This window comes from Camelus dromedarius, chromosome 3 (genome assembly GCF_036321535.1).
Source record: "Camelus dromedarius isolate mCamDro1 chromosome 3, mCamDro1.pat, whole genome shotgun sequence".
In the NCBI taxonomy this organism is placed as follows: Eukaryota; Metazoa; Chordata; class Mammalia; order Artiodactyla; family Camelidae; genus Camelus; species Camelus dromedarius.
The window spans coordinates 52,962,989-52,984,221 of NC_087438.1; the positions used below are offsets into that span (position 1 = coordinate 52,962,989).

Genomic DNA, 21,233 nt, shown 5'->3' on the forward strand with positions numbered 1-21,233 from the left:
GATTCATAGAAGAAAGGTATTTTTCTGCTAGGTTTAGTTCAGGATTAGAGCATCTAGAGAAATACCTTGAAAATCACCTACTTCGTTGGACTGAAACAAAATGGTAGATGTGCAGGTTTGTGTGTTAGTATCATATTAACAGAAACTAACTTGCTGCATCAAATAATACTGGCTAGGATTCTGATGCTTGGGAAGAGGTTTTGAACTTTTGGATGCATTTGTTGTCATGATGCAGTATTATCATTTTTTTTTTAATTGAAGTATAGTCAGTTTACAATGCAATGTTGTGGCAATTTCTGTGACGCTTTATTTAGGTGACATCTTCACCTACTGTTTTATCATATAGTTTATTTGTCAAGTGCATTGTTGATTCATACCAGATATTTCAGAAATTTGACTGTAAGGAGCATAGCCAAGAATGTAGTCGTGGTAATGAACTAGGTGCTGTGCAAAAGAATTCTGGCCATTAGAGGTTTTTTAAGAATTTCTTCTGAACTTTGAGATAATTAATTTAAAAATTCCCTTTACTTAGAGACAAAGAATTAAGTACCTGTTAAAGGATGCTTCAGTATATAGTATGACTATTGCAGAAATTTTATATGGCCATTTAAAAATTACTAAGATTTATTTACGTACTTCACTTACAGCTTTCTCCTTAAACCTTGCTGCTGAAAATTCTTAAAAGGAAGCCAGGTTCCTAGAAATGCACCTAGGAACAGGGAATTAGGGGAAAAAAGGGATCAGATGGCTTATGAAATCTAGGAAAATACAATCAGAATTTAATCATTTTGAATTTTTTTGTATAGCAAAAAAAAAAAAAGAAAAATTTGTTTTAAATATCTTATAGACTCATAGATACTAGAGATTCTAGGAACCTTAAAAGGTACCTACTTTATACTCTTTATTTTCTGGATGCCTAATCACATGTCATTACTGCTAGTTTATCTGTTGAATTGAAAGTATATGCTTATATACTTAGATACTTTTTTTTTTAAAGGAACCTTACAAAGGCCCAATTTTTCTATATCTTTTCTTATTCTTATTTTTTCCTTATTTTATTTAATCATTGAGTGTTCTATACAAAGCTATTTTCTATGCATTGTAGTATGAAGAGAGAGACAGTAAACAAATAAAACGTGTACTATGTTAGATGGTGGTAAGTGGAGAAAAATAAAGCAAACGTGAAAAAGGAGATTCTGGTGTGTGTAGTTGTTGCAATTTTAATAACTATATTGCAGTTTAGTACCTAGCATGGTGAGGGAAAATGTCACAGAAAAGTTGACCTTTGAAAGAAAGCCCCGATGGAGAGGAAGGTCTATATGTATCTGTACGAGAAAAGAGCTTTCCAAACAGAAGGAAAAGCAACTGCAAGATCGTGAGGTAGAGGTTTGCCTAACATGTTCAGGGAACAGCAAAGAGAGCTGGGAGAACTGGGAGAGAGTGGAAGTTAATAATGCCAGAGAGTTAAGGAAGTCCACGTCATGTAGGGTCTTATAGTTAATTTTGATGACTTTGACTTTTCCTCTGGGTAAAATGGGAAACTACTGGAGGGGTTTCAATAGTTTCAATAGAAACTAATCTGATTTAGTTTATAATACGCTTACCTTGGTTGCTGGATAAGAATAGACCAAAGGGCGATCTAAGGGCAGAAGCAAGAAAACTGCTTAGATACTGTAATCATCTGAGAGAAATCAAGTGGCTTGCATAAAGATGATTGCTGTGGAAATGGATGAGAAGTGGCCAAATTCCATGTAAATTTTGATTTGCAACAGATTGAAAGGATAGTGTTGCCATTAGGTGTGATGCAGAAGACAAGGGAGGAACATTATTGATCTTGAATGAATATTTTAAGATTGAGATACCCACAAAATATTCAGGTAGAGATACTGAGTAGAGAGTTGGATATACAAGTCTGGGATTCAGGAGAGAGGTCACAGTTAGAGCTATATATGTGGGAGTTGTCAGCAAAAAGATGGTATTTAAAGCTTGAAAACTTTTTTGAGAAAACCAAGGGAATATAGATAGAAAAGAGAAAAGGCCCAAAGACTAAACCCTTAGATACTCTGATATTAAGAGGAGTACAGGAAATACAGAAGGTACAGGAATACTTTAAATGACACAATGAAGACAGACAAATTCAGAATGTAGGTATTCTGTGAAACAACTGGCCTAATCTCTTAAAAAATCAATGTCATTTTAGTGGAGGGAACGTTTCCAGATTAAAGAGATGAAGCAATCAAATACGATAGGTGAACCTTGATTATAATCTGATTGAGGTGGAGAAATTGTTACAAGGCATTTGAGTTACTGTTAATTTCTAGATGCTGTTGGTGTTATAAAGGAGAATAGCTTTATTCTTAGACATATGCCAAAGGATAAAGAAATGAAGTTTCACGCTATCTATAGCTTAATAAAAGGTTCAGTTCAAAACACACACATATATGTGCAGATGCAAGCAAACGTGGCAAAATATTAACAACTGTTGAATTGTTTTTGAGTTTTATGCTTTTCATTTTTTCTCTTTGAAGAATTTCATAATACAAAGATGAAATAAAAATGAGATTAGGTATGAGAAGGAACTATTATGTAGCAGTCTAAAAAAGGAAGAATCTTCGAGAAAAAAGGAAAGCCAATATAATATGGTATCTTGGAATCCAAGGGGGAAAATGTTTTGAGGAGGGAGTGATTATCTGTGTCACATTTTCTGATAGATCAAGTGTAAGATGAGAACTGGAAGCTGACCACTGGAGCATTGGTCCACATGAAGTCCACTGGACCCTTGACAGGAGCAGTTTCTGTGGCATAATGTGGATAAAAAGCATCACTGGTGTGGGCTAAAGAGAGAACAGGAGGGGAAGATTTAGGTACAGATGATGTAGTTAATTCTCTAGAGGAATTTACATACTTGTTAAGGGAGCAGGAAAAATGGGGTAGAAATTGAAGGATTAAGTGGGGTTGAGTTCTTGTTTTTAGAAAGGAGAAATAACCCATCTTGATGGCAAAATTGATGAGACGAGGAAAATTATAGTAAATATTGAACGGTCTACTTGTTTGAGTAGAGGATTGGAATCTAGAGCACAGGTGGAGTAGAAGCATAAACAGTTCATTATTAATAATGGGAAAAAACATATACAGACAGATGCAGGTTGATGTGGTAGGAGCTAATGGAAATGATCTTTTGATTGTTTTAGTGTTTTTAGTGAAATGAAGCATGGACATCAGGTGGGAATGATTGAGAAGGGGAGATTTGAGAAGTGAGGTATGAACTGTCATGGAGAAAAATAAAGGAGTGAATTAACTGTGGAAATACAGTATAATTGGTGGGTGGCAGCATTTAGGATCCTTTTAAGCTAAGTCATCATAAATTTAAAGTGAATTTAAACTGATCATGAATTGAAAGGTCAGCATGGTTGCATATTTTTCTCTAGCCCTTTTTAGCTGCTTGGGAAGGGATTGGAGTAAACAAAGATTAAATTATAGTTGTTTTTTCAGCCTAATAGCTTCAGTGCAGCAAGAGCAGGTAAGAGAGTTGAGTGATATGCAAAGGAGTGATTTTAATAATTGACCATGGGCAAGATATATTAAATTCAGTCTTGAAAATGTGGGACAGTGTTGCCTGTAGGACATCTAGGTGGCAGTGTCCAATAGTTGTAAATTTTGGCCTGGGGCTTAGTAGAAAGGTGAGAGCTGGAGAAAAAGATCTGGGAAAGAAGCATCAGAGTATTGAAGTCGGGGATGGGTGCTCTAGCATTTGAAGATTGAAAGAGGCAAAGTTCAGATGGACACCAGCATTTAAAGGGTCAGGCAGAAGAAGAGCCAGTCAAAATAAAACAAAACTCAAGGATTAGAGTTAACTTTTCCTCTGTTTCCAGGGTTTGAAATCCCTAACAAAGTGTGTTTTTTTTTTGTTTGTTTGCTTCCCAGCCCTTAGTAATAGAACAAAAATATACATTTGTTCACTTAATTTGACTAGTATTAGCATATATGCAGCCTAATGGTATCAGACCTATTAATTTTGACTTTGTCAGACTTAAATTTTTCTCTGTTACATTGTTGAAGACTAAATTTCCAATTTACAATCATCTCAAAATGCTATTTGTCACAAAAAGAATGGCTAGAGAAGAAATAATAGATGAGTACCAGTCCATTATCAGTACTGAAGAAAAAAAACAAGCTTCTTACCAATATAGAGCCAGTAATCTCAGTTCTGTATTCAAAAGATTATCATAGATTATCAAATCTATTTTAGATTAAATTAAGCCCCGTATCTGTTCTTCTGTTCTTTTCTGAAACATCCCTCTTTTATAGTCTGTATCTTATTTTACACTTTAATTATTGGGTGACAACAGATTTTCACATGGCAAGCAAATTATGGTAGAGAAATATGGTATGATAAAGGGCTTAGTTTAGAGCCTGTTTTAAAGAAGGAAATGTGTAGGGAAAGCATTTCTAAATTACCATTTAAATTCTGCATTTATATTCACCTCTAAGGGTAAAAATAGTATACAAGTTACAAACATGTTTTATGATTTGAAATTTTTAATAATTTAAATGTATTTAAAAGTTCTTTGAAAATGCAGTAGATTGAATTGGTCTAAGTAGTAGTGAGTCAAATATTCTTTATTTTCCCCTCTATAAAGTTCTTCAAGTGATACAGTCATTTAAATAACTGAATTGTTTGGGTTGATTATAGGTTGAAGATTAAGCAATATCTGGTTAGGGATGAAGAAGTGAATATAGCTATGTCACATATGTTACTATGAACCAGTTTACAGCCACGTTCTGTCATGTAATATAAATTTAGGATTGGATTTAATAGAAGTATAGTGGTGAGGATAGTTCCTTTGATTTAAGGAAGTAAAAGTTTTAACAACAGGATACAGTATTTCAATATTTTAAACTTGTCTGAGAGAAAAAAAATCAATCCAGTACTTTTTAACGTAATAGTTGCAGTTTTAATTCTACTGCAGATTTAGCTGTCCTGTTAGTTGACATTAGAAACAAGTAGTCTTAGGAAAAATTTCACTTTATTAGTGAAATTTGTCTTAAGTGGTCTAAAGTGAAGTAGTCCAAAGTGTAATTCTACTGTAATCTTGTTTAGTTCAGGCATGTGGTTATAAAACTCTCCCCTTTTACATTGTTATTTTTAAAGAAAATTTTGGAAACACACTTGGACCAGTAGAACAGTGTACTTCTTTTCTCTTTGGAGTCCATACTAATGGAGCTGCTGTACATGAAGGATCTAAAACATCTTACTGTAACCGATACTAAGTATTGCTTTTTGACAACCCACACCCTTTAAAACCATAAATTCTGATATATATTTTTAAAGCACTTAAAGCTGTCTCTGCAAACTATTTCTAAACTGTACTCTTAGAAAGAGAAAATAGAAGATCATACTTTGAGGATCCTTTTAAATTACCAAACTTCACAAGATGTAATATTTTATTGCATGTTTAATGTAGAAATTAATCAGTTTTCCAGAAACAAATGCCATACTGTACCCATGGTTATATCTTTATGGATTCTCTATCTGATAAATAGAGGAAGAGTAGGACCAGTGTTGAATTTGAAGGGTCCCAAACCATGGTCTTTCTCTTCTTACTCAAATGATGGAGAAAGCTAAATACGGCTGAAATAAAGATATCAGCTATTCCCAAACTCATTTTTCTTTTAATGCAAGCTAAGTGGTCGTGTTTTAAAATTTTTTTTAAAGAAAATTATACTTTTACAAAATTATTATAATTGTAAAGAAATTTAAAAAATAGTGTAAGGTTAGGACATACTAAAGACTGGACAATCTATCTTTAGGCATGCTGAGAAAATTGTTTACTTGACTAAAACTTCGCTATTAACAGACACATCTGATATATAGCAATAACAGTATGTTTTCAGCTGAGATTGGGCGCATTCAGGGTGGTATGGCTGTAGACAACAGTATGTTTTCATAGAATATGAATTTTGTTTTTCTTAAGCAACATCCACTTGCTTCTTTTGGAAAAATCTCCAAAAAAAAGTTTTTTTATCATAAGTCAATCAGTAGAGGTGCACCTGAACAAAAATTATTTAATGATACCAGAAAACAACACAAGATTACCTCTTTCTTAAAAAATAAAAAAGTTCTTACTGGGATGTTAGCAAGGAACATGGTTTTTTGTTTACTTACACTTGACTATTTTCATATTACTTCATTTATTCAGTAAATATGTGTTGAATACCTGGTTTATAGTAAGTAGTTGAACAGTGAGAAAAATACATAAATAACAGCATCTTGGAGCTTTCATTCTGCTTGGGGGAAACAATAAATAACACAATAAATCAGCAAATTATTAGAATATAAGTATTACAGAGACAAAAGAAGTAAGGAAGGGGAAATGGGGATTGAGGTGCAGAAGGCTGAGGCAGATTTCAGTTCTATGAGAAAATTGGACTAGGCCTAACTACTGATAGAATGAAAATAATAAAAGGGAAGTTAAGAAGATTCTTAACATGATTAATGTTTTTCTTTTTATAGCTGGAATAGTCAAATGATTTCAGTTCGTGAAGCCAAAGCCATTCCCAGGCCTGATGGTATTGAATGGAGAAATAAATACATCTGTGTAGAAGGTAGCTTTCCCACAACTACTCTGTTTACCGTCCAACTGTCATCATGGTACTGAAAGAATTACTTGAATAATTTCAGCTTGTGTATCAGTTAAAAGTAGTATATTTATGTTCTGAACTGGTTTGGAAGTCTTTTAGTTATAAATTTTAATTTTTAAAAATAATTGAAATTCTTTAGTTGTAAAAAAATAATAAACATGAATATAAGTGTTGAATCTTTCCAGTTGGTAAGATATGAGCAGTCTTTATGCATTCCCTCATGCTTGTTGTTGACTGAAATTTAGTTTCATGACTTAAAGGTGGAAGAAAATACTATCTTCATGTGATGATTCTTTTATTGAAATAAAATTAGTTCTTTTATACTTCAAACATTGATAATTAATGCAAGCTATATTTTTATGAATGTAAATTGATTTTACTTTAAAATATTAAATGCTCTGAAGATACTCTGTTCTCTCAAATCAATTTACATGTTGTTGAATATTTCTTTGAGTCAGTGAAAACTGACTTCTGGAGGCAGAATTGTTCTCACAGGTGCCAAGTTGATGACCTCTGTAAATTGAGGTTAAGAAGAATGAAGGGTTTTGGCATTTATAGGAAAACATCAAATTTAGAATAATTTAGTTTTGGATATTATTATAATTGAACATCTTAAGAGTTTGTAAATGTGAAATTGAATCTCCTGCTTTGGTGTTTGGTTTGCTAAATTGCACAATGGGTGTATATTATTTTAGTTACTTGTGCTCTTTTGAATATTAAATAATTTATAAAGTGCTATATACATTATGCAATCTGATAGTTTGGCATATGGCATTATTCTATGTTAAAAAAAAAAAAAGCAGTACCCTGACAATAAACTCTTTTTCAAAATAGCCTTTCTAAAGCAATAAAAAGATAAATAAAAGGAGTTGTTAAAATTATAGGCCTGCTTAGATTATATGACAGATCTAAAGTTAACCTCTCTGTCAGATATCCTATTCTTTCAGTTTTTTCAGGTCTTTCCCCTCTTTTACCTTTCCCCTTTCTAGCAACTTCATTCTGTTTCCCTCTGGTCCCTCTCTTTCAGCTTTACAGCATACGTAGGTCTTCTCATCCTTGAAAAATACTCTTGACTTGATCCTACTGGATCTTCTAACTACTTCTTTTTCCTATTTTTTAGTGTCAAAATTCTTTAACTCTAAGAAAAAAAAAATTCTTCTACTCTAGTAATTTTAACCTACTGCTGTCATTATTTCAGGCCCCATCTTCTAATGCTTTTAGTTAGCCTCCTTTTTTTCACTATTCAGTTTCCTTGTTCTCTGGTATAGAATCATTTTCTTTGTCTCTACATATTGAACTCTTCTATTTTGTGAGTGAAGTGTGAATGGGGTGAGGGAGAATACATAGAAGGCAGTGTTGGAGACACACGCAAGAACTCTCCCTTTGTTATGTCCTGTCTTCTCTACTTGCTATCCTGTTTTTCTCTCTTTCACTGCCAAATTTCTAATACAAGTTAATGTTCTCACTGCATCTTTTTAAACCATTTACTCACACCATAATTCTCTGCACTGTCTTCCATCCTCACCAGTATTAAAGCTCTACTTTGAAAGGTCACATAAGTGATCCTTTAAATTTAAATTAAATTTAAAATTACCATTCTGTGATATTTGACATTGACCTCCTCTTTTGGTATAATGCTTTATTCTTTTTGATAACTCTTTATTCTTTAACTTATTTTTATTCTTAGGGTAGGTTCATGACTGTAATTCTTCAGAAATCTTATCCATTTTTATGATTTAGACCTAACATACCTATGCTGATGACTTCATTTTTAGACATCTCACTTGAATTCTATCTTACTAGACAGCTCATAGCTATTATAAAACTATTTTCTGAATGCATAAATCTAATAAGATATTAGTCTGAATCATATGTAATTGCTATTTTGTAGGTCAGAAATTATCAAATATTGGCAAATTCATATAAATCAATCAAATAAAAAGCTGAAGTTCTCGTTTTAATTATTTCTTGTTTATATGTACATTTAACATTGCAGAACCTTTTGATGGAACAAATACAGCCAGAGCTGTGCATGAAAAGCAGAAGTTTGACATGATCAAGGATCAATTTTTAAAGGTAAACAATGTATCAGATTAACTCTAGAAACATTAGTGCAGTAATGTGCTTTGAAAATAAAAAATATATATTTGTAATAGAAAAGAACAGCTCTGGTTCCTAAGTTATGAAGCAATTAATGTGGCATAATAGGGAATTTATTACTTGCATTTTTTAAATAAGTACTTTTCCTTCAAAGATCTGGCTCTGTATTTACTCACATGGTATTCACTTCTGTGGAAATAAGCATTTTCACAGTGAGCTTATTAAACTCTCAAAATGAGTGGATAAAACCTAAAGGACTCCTTTCCCTCCTTAAAATATCAGGGAATTTATAGCCTTAGAATAAAGCCATGTCTGTTCCATAACTTTTCTTTTGCATACCCCACTGTAACAAGTAACTAGAGCTCCATTTCATCACTGTTTATATTCTGAGAAGTTAAAACAAAAGGCATGTGTGTTTGTGTACGACACACATATTTTATATATATAAACTTCAGTCATATATATGTAAACTGTAGTTTATTCTTCAGCTTTCTAGTCCACAGCATGCATTTATTCATCAGTAATTTTGTGGTTCCTATCTTCAAGTAATTCAACAGTACAGTATAGAAACACATTGATAGAGATACATACTATGAGACATATAGAAGAGAAGAGAAGAAAAAGATCAGGGAATTTGTGAAGATCATTTGGGAGGCATATTTTTTCACTGTTGAGCAATACAAGTAGACTTTATTTTGATGATAATTAAAAATGCAAGTGTATCATATTACAAGCTGTCCTTCAAATTAGGCCCTGACAGTTTGTCAACCAGAATAGGAAATTTAAAGTGAAATGGAATTCTCCAGGGCAAAAACAAGTATCCAGGAGGGAATAATTATGTCTATCAAATTAAATTAAGAACGCGAAAAGAGCATTGCTACACTGCTGTTCTTATTGATGGGTGAGCTTTCATTTATGATTTTCTAACTATGAAACCAATACTTTTAGTCAGTTGAACAACTGAAGTGAGAACATACTGCAAAGATCTGCAGCCACCAGGTAGTGGGTCAGGTTTTTAGCTTGTGAACAAGAATTTCAGTTTCTTTCTTTTTTTTCTTACTAATTCTATTCACTCTTTTTTTCTAGATACGTAATATAAGGTGCTTTTTTATGGATTTATTCTCTCCTTCATAAATACAGTTTTTAATTGGAAGAGCTTTCTAGATGCAAATAGTCAACCAGATAATTGAAGTAATCTTTACTTACCCTCTCAAAGGTTTTGTATTAATTACCTTGCTATTTTAGATGAAATTATTTAAATCTATGAATAAATGTTAATATTGTCAGTTGTATCTTTTTGTACCATCTGTATGCCCATTTCTTTATTAATGAATTAGAACGCCACAGGTATAAAGTTTTTAAATAACATTTTCTTTCTGATGATAGAAACAATAGTTGTACTGTATTAAAAACTTGGGAAATAAAAACACAAAGAAAAAAAAATCACCCAAAGTTTTACTGCATAGAAAGAAGTACTATTAACATTCTAGTAACTCTCCTTTCAGTCTTTTGTTCACATATATTTTAGGTTTTAAGAATGACTTTTCTTTCTTTTCTAGTCATGGCAAAGATTGAAAAACAAACGAGATTTGAACAGTATACTACCTTTAAGAGCTGCTATCCTGAAAAGATAACTGGCCTCTATTTCTTAATAAAGAACAGTGGTAACATCATAAAGCATTTTGTTTACCTTCATCATGGTTTCTTTTTAATTGTTCTTCTTGTTTTCATGTTTTATTCTTAAGAGGACATACTTATATAAAGAGTGCATATTTTATTATGACAGTTCCTAATAAAAGCTTTTGATTTAAAGATGTATTTTTGAAAATGTTTACATTGACGATTAGTAATATTATAGCATGAATTTTTCAGGAGATCAGATAAAATATTTTTGGGGGAATTATCTAAACAAATAAAAGGTTTTTGATATAACTTTAATTAATTGTACCTTGTACCATATGCTAATCCTGAAGAAATAATGCAGACTTTTTTTTAAAAGAGTCTGATTCATACATACTGAAAGTATAACTTACAGTAGATAGTTTGTTGCCTAAGTTTGTTCTAGTAAAGTGAAGATTCAAGTCAGTTATTCAGTTACTTGAAACAAAATGAAATCTTTTATTTCAGTGAAATCAGAGAAATACCGGACAATTGCCTTAAGTCTTCACTTGACTCATCAGGATAGAATGAGGCTTTGGTCATGTCTGTATTGGAATTTCATTAGTACCTCACATGCTTTTTGGTGTACTCAAGATTGCTTTATATTTTGTGTTGAATCAATAGTACATTTTGCACTGTAGTAACATGAGCACTAACTCTGTGTTGTACAGCAGTTAGGGATTTGTTTTAAAGACTCAGTCCAGTGTAGGCATTTTGAAAAGATTAAGTGCTCTGTGCTTTATGATAGCTTAGTGCAATATGCACTTTTGCTTTACTTCCCATTTTCCTGCTTCTATTTTCCCTGTGACATGAAGCAGCAGAAACTGAAAGATCAAAGTTGAGATTATGTCCTATTGATGGTATCAGAGTTTTTTCTGCATACAATCATAGGCTTATAATCTAAACTGGAATTTTAAGACAGTAAGCCACTATAAAATGTTTTAGGTAAGACATAACAAAATTATTATAAATAAAAGCTTAATGTTTGTAAAGATATCTTTTTTAGTATTTCTTTTCCACATGAAGAAATAGTGGTGGCTGCTAAAAAAGCTACAGTGTTTATTAAGATCATTTTTGGTTTATGTAAATATTTGTAAATTGGTCAGTGCCTGTAAATTTAAATATAAATAATCTTAAAAACAATTTAAACTTTTTCAAAAAAACTGTGTACAACCTCTTTTAGACCTGCTGTAGCACAGTTTGTACCTCTAATGTTTTTGCAGACCAATTCAAATGCTATAAGACTTTTGCTTTTCTTTGACTTGTAAAAGGTGCATATTTTCATTTTTTCTTTAAGTTTAAATTTTTGTATGATCAAATGGAATAAAGTTTCTATATGGAAATTGTTGATGTGGTTTTTTTGTGTTTTCTATGGAAGTCTTTACTTTTGAGATGAGATTAAGGCTGTAGTTACTATCTGGAACTGAACTGAATCCAATTATTGTGTGTGTTTATTTCGATTTTACAGAAAGAATCTTGGAATCAAGTTCATTCTTGGTTAAGCCAACTAGCCACATCAACACCCTATTTCTCTAGCATTATTAAGATTAAAGCTTTCCACACAGGTGAACTTTTCATTTTACTGATGTTTAATGCTTTTGAAGCAATTAAAATTGCTTTATAAACTAATTCTTTTTCTTGGAAATTTTCCTAAAATGTGTTTTATGCTGTGTGACTCTAATTCTTTATCAGAATGTGTTGAGTATAATTAATATTTTAGTGATGACTCTGACTAATAATTATAAACAATAAACAGTAGCCATAGTACTCCATAGTATTCTTGTGCAGCTCTCAGGTTTGGGTAAGTGTGTGAGGCCTTCTGCCCCTACAGTATTATGACATTTCCTAGTAAAGCCCAGAATTTACCATGGACTTCTTCACGGCCACTGTTTTCTCAGCTTTCAGTGACGACCCCCACCCTCCCCATCTTAATGCTGCTGCTTTTCAGCTGCATCACTGTAACAAATAGATCAAGAAGTAAACTTAAACCCAATTGTGAAACAATAGACTGAAGCCTAAGATTATGCACTTTGTGACAGCCAAGTATGTCAGATAAGTGGGCTGTTAATATATGAGAGAATTTTTTAGACTTTTAAATTATTTTCAGTATGAATTACTTATTTGTGTCGTGAATAATACATTCTTTTATTTTCTATTTATATTCATTTGGCCATTTCTGTATATTTGCATGTGTTACCACTCAAGAAAGTAGTGTTTGAAAGTTTAAAGTGTGCATTCTGTATCGCAGTTCTAAATTTTGGATTGGTTTGAGCTAGTATCTTCACAGATAAATCTTTGTTGACTTTGGTTCGTGTTCCTAAGAAATTTTGAGTTAAACGGAGGGAATATACAATGGTTGCCTGTAGTTTGGTTTAGTGTTTAATGGATTCCCACAGCTGCAGTTAGTTCCTTTTTGTCCTAGTGAGCAGACACGTTTGGGATTACTAATGGAAAAGCCTAGCTCGTGTAAGAGAATGCATGTTGCTGATGTTTAACCGGGTTTAGTGAACCCTGGAAGGCTGGACTCTGCTGTTTTCCATCTCATGCCTCCTAGCTGATGCTTCTGTGTTGTACCTAAGCTACCTGCAGTTCTTTGCTCCCAGACCTAATACATGCATACAAGCTAGTGTAACTGCTGAATACTACCCAGTTTATGTTTATTATATTTAACAACTCTTTAAATAGAATTTGCTGCATTTAAAAATCAGTGTTAGCTCTTCTAGCCACAAAGTCATGCTTATGAGTAAAAAGAATATGTATTGTAAAGATATCTCTACCTGTTGTACCTAGTTAGCAGGTCTGGTCCTGTTCTTTTCAGTGCAGGGAACATTAATTAAGCACCTACTGTGGGCTAAGTACTTTGCTAGGCTTCTGTGCTTAGAAGAGATATGGGAATAGTGGGACAAAGATGAGTAACAAACTTACAAAGTCTACTAGGGGAAAGAGACACAAACATAATTTGAATGTACGACACTGGAAACCTGAAACAGTGGGCTTAAGCTGGGGATTTCAGAGAAAGGTGTGATCTTGAATGATGAGTAACCAGGTAAATAAAGATGGATAGAACCTTTCAGGCAGAAGGAATTGTGTAAAAAAAAGGTACAGTGATGTGACTTGATAAATGTTAGGAACTCCTGACTTCTAAAGATGAGACCAGACACGTTAAGATGTAGGTTGTTAGTCAGTATTTATCTTCCCAAGGACCTTGGGCTTTTTAGTCTTTGAGCAATGGGAAGCCACTGGGGGCTTTTAAGAGTAGGCATAACATGATCCAACCAAAGATCTCGGCCTTTGGGTTGAATTTCAGACAGAAAGGTTGAATTGGCCTTTGGTCAATGTTGGGGAAATTACTCCTCTTCAAAGTTTAAAATTTGTGGATATTAAAGTTTCCTGGCTGAATACAGGGGTCACTGAGGAAGAGAATACACAATTCATTGATTTGCAAATATAAAGGGAGCCAATATAAACAGTGCTTCAAAACTGATGTTTCCCACTGGGTCACTTGACTAGTAAGGAGACCTTGAGCAAGCTAGGGACCCAAACTCTTCTGAGCCTGTTTTCTCATCTATAAAACGAGCATTGCAGTTTAAATTTCCACAGCAGAGTTGTGAGAGGATAATGAAAGTGAGACCCTTAGCCGGGTGTCTGAACTAGTAGTAAGTGTTCTGCTCAGTAAGGAGTAAGTCATTCCTTGGTTGGGATAAGGGCCCATCGAGGAGCTCAGCTGGGCTCCAAGACTAAAGCCTACCAAACCCACCCTAGAGGAGAGGCAGGAGCTGGGTGCCTTCACTCCTTTCAACTCCCGGCGCAGCGGGAGCCTGCGCCCCTCGGATGGTGCTCTCCAGTTGCCCAAAGGGCCCGCAGGGATCTGCCTGCATGGGGGAGGGGAGGGCTCGGGGGAGGGGGGGTGTGTGTGGCTGGTGGGGGCGGGGGCAGTTGGCAGACGCGCGGGAAGAGGAGAAGCAGAGCCGGGGCCTCAGAAGCTCCGTGGCGAAACTTTTTGACGCCTTCTATTTAAAGTCGCAGGGCTCGCCCGCCCCCGGGCGGGAACCCGAGCCGCCCCGCGGGGACAGGGCAGGGTAGGGCCGGGCCGCGCCACAGGGGCCGTCAGAGGGAGAACACCAGGCGCGGCGCGGGCGGTTCCGGCTCCAGCTCCGTCCCGGGAGAGGCGCGATGGCGAGCAGCGACAGGCACCACGCCGCGGAGAGCGCCCTCGGCTCCGACGGGGACGAGGAGGCGACCCGGGAGCTGGACACCGAGGAGGAGTCGGAGGGCGAAGAGGACGAGACGGCCGCGGAGTCGGAGTCGGAGCCGGACGCCAGGTAGCGTGGGCCCCTCGCTCTAGGCCTGCAGCCCGCCGCGCCCGGGCCCGGAGTGCGGCCGCCGAGGGAGGGCAGGTGCTTCGCAGGCGGACGCCGTCCCCTCCCTTTCCCTCTTTAAGCCCTAGGGTTCCTTTCTCTCGAGCTAAGCACTTTCTCTCTGGGGGCGCTGCCTTGGTGAAGAACTTGAAGGTGAAGGTGCTTGCTGTCAGCTGGAGTGACAGGCCCGCCTGCAGCCGCAAAATTCGTCCCCCTCCCCCTTCCTCCTTCATTACTGCCCACCTGACCCCACCGGCTCCTTGTGACTTGCTGCGCTGTTTATTCCTGGGGATTTACTTCGCGTCCTGCCTCACGGCAGATATGTGCTGAAACGCTTACGTTTGGCCCAAAGCCTAGGAACAATTTTGAAAGCCTGAGCTAGAGGAGAAGAGGGTTTGGATTGGGGGTGGAAGTGGAGAAGGTTGTTCTGGAAACGTGAATTGCCTGGAAGTCTCTTGGCTACCCAGCACTGGACTAGGTTGCTAGAAGAAGACTTAATTTTCGTACAAAGACCCATAAATTCTTAGGAGAAAATAAGCATGAATTTCAGTCACCCCTGTTAAAATTCTGGTGCTGCTTTTTTTTTTTTTTTGTCTCAAAATATCAACGTTTCAGTGAATACAATTAGGTAATACTATATAAAAATATAGATCTCCCTCCATTTCCATCTCCCTGCCTCCCTCCTTTCATGTAAGCCCTAAAATGCGAACAGTAGTAATCACTGCCTCTCTATTTGAATTTGTTACCGCTTTCACTTGTTCTCTGAGTATTGGGAAGAGGGGGTTGGTTTGTTTTTAGTTTTAGGTTTCTTGTTTGTTTGGTTTTTGGTGTGTCAGTCTGTTGTGGCCCTTTCTAAATCTATTAATCTCAGTAGAAAGGCTTTGTAGGTGACAGATGGAAGTGCCCGTCTTAGCCAAAGTAAGTGCTGCCCAACCAAAACCAACAGAGCTGAAGCTAAAATAGCCCACAGAGTGGCTTTGATTAGGGTGAATTGTCAGTCAGATGAGAAGTCTGGAATATCAGTCACATATTGACCAAGCAACTACCAAGTAGGAAGCAGGCATAGTCCCTGCCCTTTATGGAAGAAGTTAGGAAGCAATATGGGGACTATGAACCTATGTGCTGAATACATGAGGGAGTGGAGAAGGCCAGACCATGGTACTGTGGAAGGTGAGAAGAGTGTATAAATCTGTGGCTGCCTTCAGAAGTAGTAGACATAACCTGGGCCCTGGAGATTGGCCAAGAGAGCCAAGAAGGAGAAGCATAAGAGAAGTCCCTTGTAGGAGATGGAACAAGGGACCTGTGATTTCTTGGCGATGAGAAGGGGAAGCCTGTCAATCCTAGCCTTTATAACCTTTTCCCTTAATGGTGTCCAGGGTCCTCATACCCTTGCCCAACCAAAATTTGCCCTCCAGAGAATCTGAAAACTCACTTAACTCTAAAGTGTGAGCAGCTGACAGTGATTCAAAGTACCACTTTGGGGTTGCATTGCCCTTTGACAAAGTCAAGATCTTCAGGTAAAGCTGTGGTTTATATACAGTAAACTTCAGCCTGCTTTAACTACAGATGGTAAGGTGGACACCAGGCCAAGGGTCAGAATGAGTGAAACGTGAAAACAGGAAAACGTGAGAGAAGAAGGAGATGGTGGTGGAGGCCTTGAAAACCATCACATTTAAAAATTTTGGATTTGATAACATGGGTAACAAGAAATCAGTAAACTTCTGAACAAGATTTAGGAGAACAGACTGGTGTTGTTGGGAAATAAATCTGCTGGGCAGATTGGAAACTTGGGTTTGGGGAGGTCTCAGATCAGAGATCAGAGAGGCTGTAGTAGAAAGAAAAAAGTCTAAGGATTGGTCCGTGGTGGGAGCAAGGGGAAAAGAGGTGGCAGCTGTAACTCCTTTCACTACAGAGATGTCAGTTGGGAGGAACTCCTATAGGAACTGGGACTCCTCGAATTTCTTCTACTTTAAAGCGTCAGAAACCACACCATTTTGTGGGTGTGAGTTTACAAACGTGGCCTAGAGTTCTTCTGAGCCTAGAGGTGAGAACTTGAAATATTCTCTAATGGATGGAAAGTAAGAATGATGGGACATTCTTCCTCCCAGCTCCTCCACCAAAGTTTTACAATTAAGAGAGGAACCACTCACTCTGTGCCAGTCTCGTTGCTAAGTGTTTCCATTTGTTTTCTCATTTTAACTATCCTGTTTTATAGGAGGAAACTGAGGCTTTATGTAATTTGCTGAGGGTATAAGGCAAGAAAACATTAGAACCAAGATGTGAGCCTGGGTCTGTTTACTCCACGCCACTGCTAGACTTCCAGCACCCCGCTTCTTTCAGAGGAGAGACCCTTCCTTACTGTAGGGGAAACTCAAATGGCTCCAACCTGCTACAGGGAGGTTCTACAGTGAAAGGTTACTAGAAGACCTCATGTTTTTGAATAATAGTGGGAGTTTTTGCCTTCTTGGATGGAAAAGTTGTCTTTGCATTTTCTCAGAGATAAGAACCATTTGCAGAAGTTGGATTACAAACTGATTTTTTTTTTTTTGAATTGAGAGGCAAATAAAAGTAAATGAATGGAAACAGCTTAAGTAATAATAACAAAATGATTGGGGTATCTATTTAATGTAGTATTAATAAGGCATTAAAATGTTATTTATGAAGATTTCTAACAATATGGAAAATGCATATATTGAATTTGAAAAAAGTTTATTGTTTAATTTAGAATGATTTCATTATGAAATAAAGTATATATTGGAAAAGGGCTTAAAAGGTTAATAAAGGTTAACATAATAAATAACATAATAAAGGTTATAGTAACTTTTGTTAACCTTAAGTTTAAAAAAGATTAATTGTGATTGTATCTGAGTGATGATGGGACAATGGTCGACTAAAATTTTTACTTTGTATTTATCTATATTTTTTGGTTTTTCTGTAATGAACAGATAGTGCACTTTATTATCAGAAAATTTACTTTTAAAAATTCAAAAGGTACAAAGTGTAATCTGCTTGTGAATCTTTTCTTTGTCCTTCCAGGAATAATGTATAGAATTATCTATAGCCACCTTTCTGAATCAAGGAAAAAAAATCACCTTTAATTGTAAAATTTTTTTTGGTGCAGGAAAGCTCACCATTACAATGCCAATACTTACATTGGATCAGAGAACTACCCTTCCCTTCTGATAGGTCATTCAGTGATATGAATATGATATATGGCATGAAGAGGCCTGAGTGGGAACCCCGTTTGCCATTCCATCTCGGGCAAATTCCCTATCCTCTCTGAGCTCCAATTTTCTCATCTGTAAAATGGGGTAATTTTACAGATTCGTAAAAAAGGATGATCAGTAATAATACCTAATTCATAAGGTTGTCATAGGATAAAGTAAATTGTGTGAACATGTGTTAGAGTGCTTAGCCTTTGGTAGGTCCCCAATAAGCTTTAGTTTCTCACATCCCTTCAGATGGACCATTAGTGGCAGCAGACCTACCTTCTGCCCACCATTCCTCAATGAGGGGAGAGTGATAGCTCCATTTTCTATATGAGGAATGGTCCTATTCCACTTTGGCTTTCCTGTATTCATTCAGTCATTGAACACTCATGGAATGCCTGCTAATTGCCTTGGACCATGCTAGCAATATAGAAATTAAAGACTCCGTTACTGTCCTCAAGATATTTATGATCTACGTGGAAAAACAGAAAAACATAATTATGTCATCAACTGCTATAAGAGATTTAAGGAAGAAAATATCTGTATGAAGCACCTCAAAATAGGGAGAAAGTCCCAGGATCCATCCTTCCTGGAAGGATTGGGGTAGGCCTCATCAGGGGCCTTTGGAGCAGGGTCTTCAATCATACTGAAGTGCCCAGGGGGCTAGTAGTTTGTGGATATCAAGAAAAGATTTTCATGGTGCTAAAACTTCATACAAAAGTTGTACATAAAATGCAGCTCAATAAAACACACAGTATTTGAGAGCTGGGAGAGGCTATAGAAACATCTTTTCCCAACCAGTCCTTTTACAGATTCAGAAACGGAGCGTCAGGGGACGTTTGTTCAAAGTCATGACTGTTTAGCTGTAGAATTAGGACTAAGTCCAGGTGTCTGGACTCCAATCTAATGTTCATTAGTTTATTCATTCAACAGCTATTTATTGAACCCTTACTATGTGCCAGTCATTTTCTAGGCACAAAGGATACTGCAGTGAATAAAGTGAACAAATTATCCCTGCCCCTCTTTGAGTGACTTTCCAGTTTGAAGAGACAAATAAACAAATAAATGTGTAATGTGTCAAGTGACAACATGAGAACAAATACAGCAGGTTAAGAGTTTTATTGTTTTGGTGGAGAAAGTCTCTGTGATGAGGTGACATTTGAGCAGAGACTGAAGGAATTGAGTGTTCTAGGCAGAGGAGAGCTGGCACAAGGGCACTAAGGCAGGAATGTGTGTGGCTTGTTTGAGGAACACAAGGAGGTCAGGTTGCTGGAACCGAGTGGATAAGGGAGGGACTGGTGGGAGATGAGTCTAAGAGATGGTTGGGTTGCAGATAATGTAGGACTTTGTAGGCTGTAGTAAGAACTTCAGATTTTATTCTAAGTAAAATAGGAGGCTGGGTTCTGCCTTCCATACTACTCAGAGTTTAAAAAAATAAACAAAACAAAAAATCATGATGATTACATTATCCCATTAAATAGTAAGCACCTATACATTCATGTATTCATTGAACACCTACTATGTGCCAAACACTGTACTAAATGTTTCAAACATATGGCATCCTGTACAGAGGGAGATATGTAAATAGACACATGATTTTTGTATTTTTCTGATGGTAGTCCAACAAAGCCCAACTCTTTCCCACAGACCACTTAGAAAATTTTCAGAATTTCTGTCTTGGGTCATTATCTGTTGGTCAATTTTAATTTCTCTATTCAAGCACAGAGGATTTTTGCTACAGTAGTACCCAAAACTTAAAAATTACCTTCAGTGGCAACTTTGCCAGTACCTGTGTTAAAAAGGTCTGCCTAAGCTGATAGAATTAAAATTATTAGTGACATTTATGTTTGACTAATCATTCTAAGAAACGAACCTTTTGGAAGGTGAGGGGAGTTTGTAAATGGTTTTTGTTATCAGTATGGAGCATTCTGTTGCTGTGTATCTATTTATATGATGTCTCCCGCTGCTGTGCTTACCTAGGTGTTTTGACAAGGATGTTATTTGAGCCAGCCCTCTTTTGAGGTCAGTGGAAAGAGCTGAGATGGGAGGGGTGACAGTTTAGGATGCCAGAGACTGAGGGAGGAGAGAAGATAAAACAGAGGTGGTTGGAGCCAGGATTTGAAGAGCTATTTAAGTGTTGGCTGCATGGGGATTACATGCCCTTGGTGAGACTTTGACTCAGTGTAGGGGACTACAACAAGAGTTGGATTTTTTTCCTCTTAAAACAGCAAAACTACTAAAGTGTAGGGCATATTAACTGATAGAGTTTTGCAAAAAAAAAAGTGTCTTATATTCCCTGGATATTCTGACCATAGGCTCAGTGAAAGCCTTGACTCAGTTCAGACAACATAGCCAAAATCCCCTTCCTTCCTACAGAAAAAACAAAAAAATAAAACCCCCCAAACCTTAGAGGATCAAGTACAAGAGACTGGATGTGGTTTGTATCTGAAATAGTGATCTTTAATTTAGTCCGTATTATCCAATAGAAATTATGGATAATAAAATAATTACAATGTGAACTACTTATGTAATTTTATATTTTCTAATAGCCACATAAAAAAATAAAAAGAAACAGGTGAAATTAATTTCAATAATATATTTTATTTAACTCAATATTCAAAATATCATTTCAACATGTAATCAATATAAAAGCTATTAATGGGATTTTTTTGTGTTAAGTCTTTGAAATGTGATATGTGTTTTACATTTGCAGCACATCTCAATAACCCCCACCTGGCTATGTTTTAAGTGCTCAATAGCCACATGTGGCTAGTGGCTGCCGTGTGGACAGTACAGGCCTGATAATACCTAGAAGTCCATTAGCTTCACTGGAATCCAGAGAACTCCATTGGTAGTGAGTTCTATATTCCTGGCCCTATGGTAGGCACTAGGGACATAAAGGTGATTGGATGGTACAGTTCCTTCTTAAAGGCACTCACAGCCAGGTGAGGGGAAGCAGTTAACTCCAAAATAATGTCATAAGCACTACACTACAGATGTTAATAAAGAATAGAAAAAAGACATATATTCTTCTTAAAATAAAATTTAGAAAGGTTTTGCAGAGATGGTATTGCAGCTGGGCAGAAAGATATTCCAGACAGATATTACATATTCCTTTAGTTCCTGATTTCAGCTCTTGTGCTAATTACTGCTCTGTCTAATCTTTGTTTTTCTCATCCAGAATCACTCAGGATTTCCAGGACTGGGAATATTTGTTGAATCATAAGTGAATGGCTTGAATAAATGTGTGAATGTATGAGCAAGT

General features: G+C 36.3%; 2 protein-coding genes across 6 annotated transcripts in view; both read left to right on the forward strand.

Moving 5' to 3' along the window:
* TENT2 (terminal nucleotidyltransferase 2) overlaps positions 1–11,744 on the forward strand; it is a 56,279-nt gene extending 44,535 nt beyond the window's left edge. For all 4 annotated transcript variants that reach the window (XM_010975039.3, XM_010975041.3, XM_064481931.1 and 1 more), the window contains 3 exons: positions 6,515–6,606; positions 8,639–8,718; positions 10,302–11,744. In XM_010975039.3, coding sequence (XP_010973341.1) covers positions 6,515–6,606; positions 8,639–8,718; positions 10,302–10,376 — 247 coding nt within the window. In that variant the 3' untranslated portion in view covers positions 10,377–11,744. The remainder of the gene's footprint in view (positions 1–6,514; positions 6,607–8,638; positions 8,719–10,301) is intronic.
* A 2,716-nt stretch (positions 11,745–14,460) lies between these two features.
* CMYA5 (cardiomyopathy associated 5) overlaps positions 14,461–21,233 on the forward strand; it is an 85,661-nt gene continuing 78,888 nt past the window's right edge. The window contains exon 1 of one of the 2 annotated variants that reach the window (XR_004135313.2): positions 14,461–14,723. Coding sequence is in view for 1 of the 2 variants with exons in the window: in XM_031447265.2 (XP_031303125.2) it covers positions 14,575–14,723 (149 nt within the window). In the remaining variant the exon portion in view is untranslated. The remainder of the gene's footprint in view (positions 14,724–21,233) is intronic. The other variant, XM_031447265.2, reaches the window with a different exon arrangement.